Source organism: Suillus paluster, assembly GCF_016628075.1.
Source record: "Suillus paluster strain FC165 chromosome Unknown EDB91scaffold_346, whole genome shotgun sequence".
Taxonomy (NCBI): domain Eukaryota; kingdom Fungi; phylum Basidiomycota; class Agaricomycetes; order Boletales; family Suillaceae; genus Suillus; species Suillus paluster.
This window is the reverse complement of record NW_024537906.1, coordinates 2,808-4,821: the sequence shown is the minus strand read 5'-3', so window position 1 is coordinate 4,821 and position 2,014 is coordinate 2,808. Positions and strand designations below refer to the sequence as shown.

At 43.2% G+C, this 2,014-nt stretch overlaps 1 protein-coding gene across 1 annotated transcript; it reads right to left on the bottom strand.

The window, feature by feature from the left end:
* Positions 1-640: 640 nt before the first annotated feature.
* EDB91DRAFT_1257801 (uncharacterized protein) lies at positions 641-1,288 on the bottom strand (the record flags this gene model as incomplete). Its single annotated transcript, XM_041324316.1, has 2 exons — positions 641-1,060; positions 1,118-1,288. 2 exons carry the CDS (start codon positions 1,286-1,288, stop codon positions 641-643), a joined length of 591 nt encoding a protein of 196 aa, XP_041168642.1.
* Between the last annotated feature and the right edge of the window lie 726 nt (positions 1,289-2,014).

Below are 2,014 nucleotides of genomic sequence, written 5' to 3'. Positions count from 1 at the left end.
GAGCAGAGTGGTATAGGTGATGCAGGACGTCGGCGGAGGCGTAGGGAGGCGAGGGAATGTAGTAGGGAGTGTAGGGATAGGCAGCAGGGAGTGTAGGGATAGGTAGCAGTAGCACAAACAAGCGAAAAATGCGCACTATGGGTCCTGACACAGACTGTAGCTCAACAACAACTCTATGGATGCTCCAGTGGACCAAACTATGCTCAAATGCGACGCTGGGGGCTTTTGAGGGTGTAGAATGCGATGGAAACCGAAAGGAATGGGATGGAGTAGTGTTTGGCTGAATAATGAGTGATTGGAGGGTCCTTAAAGCGCAGGGCTCATAACCTGTTAGAATCACTGAAGGACCAAGGCACAAGTGAGCTAATGAGAGTTAATAGGACTAGAGTCCAGTGTCAGTTGCTTATATATTGTGTAAACTATGAAGTGACTTTACCTAGAGTCCAGTGTCAGTTGCTGAGGAACAACTGACCACTAGACTCACTACCTACAGTCGAAGATATGTAAACATATGTAAACACAGCTTAATAAGGTAAGTAAGTCAAGTCTGGCAATACAGGCAAGTCTGGAGCAATAGGTTATGATATAAGGCAAATAACTCGCACCATAAGGTGCTCAATCACCACAACTAACATACTTTTCACAAACTGAAGAAGTCAGATAGGGTCTCAAAACTAAGGACATCAACTGCACTGACATGACTACTGAAGTGCTTGTGATTCATCATTTCACGATCTGCTTCAGGAATAAACAAGAACAACTCGGCTTTCACACCATCTTCAATTGAAAGTAGAGACAGCCAGCGCTCCTTACTGTTGATGTCAATGTTGGGACATGCGCACAAGGGAAAAATCTGAGAGTTGATCCATAAGCAATGTGTGATTGAGTACTTGCATCCCAACAGCCTTATAGCCTCTTTCTTGACAGCTAGCTCGAGTTCATTACAAGTGAGTCTCTTCTGACCTTTGGCTGCTGAAGTTTCCAGAAGCACATTCTGCTTCAAGAACTCCCACTGTTGGCCTTGCATATTCAACAGCAGCTTCTGTGCAGTTTCTAGCGCCTGGATAGCCAACTTAGAGACTGTAACACACCCAGAAAAGATTGAGACAGCACTTACCTTATGAAGGTCTGCAATTAAAGCATTGTCCCATAAAGACACAACAGCAGCACAAAACTTCATGAGTGCCTTGTCTGAATCTGATGACAAGTTGTCAGAGTCAGAATCAAAGCCTGCAGTGGAGCTGCTCTCCATGACTTCAATATCCTCTGGTACATGGTGCTGAGACATGCTAATAGGGTAACAAGAGCAAGGGAAGGTTTGAGCTGTGTGTGCAGAATTCAGTTTAGACTGTCCCTTATATCAGTTCTGAATATGTGTCACACACCATTTGATTATGTAGTGCATTGTGGTGAATTTGGTAGTTTGAACATGTGCTATCCTGTATGTGCAACAATGAGGCACTGATGAATAATGAAGTCATTGTTACTTTGAGGTAATAAATTAATAGCTCACCTTTAAGCAGGGTCAAGGGTATCACATTAAGACATGTACATTATTAATAAATTGTTGATGCAAGAATGATACTAGATTAAGGGCAAGCTGGTGTGTCATATCCCATACCTCCGGATCTGGAATTCCAGAACCCCACCACTAAAGTCCAGTCCTCCATCCTGTTATTGTTAGTTGTGGTGATTGAGCACCTTATGGTGCGAGTTATTTGTGTTATGATGTTGCTTCCTCTATTGGACTCTCACTTAGCATGTGATGTGAATTCCTTACTTACTTAGGCAGTGTTTACACTTGTTTACATAGACTCACCCATAGGTAGCAAGTCCTCTGTTGGTTGCTCTTTAGCAACTGACACTGGACTATAGGTATAGTACACTCATTAGTTTACACAACACAACAGCAACTGACACTGGACTATAGTCCTGTTCACTCTCATTAGCTCACTTGTGGCTTGCTTCACTTGGTTATTATAACAGTTATTTCGCCCAGTGCTCTGCTCCCATC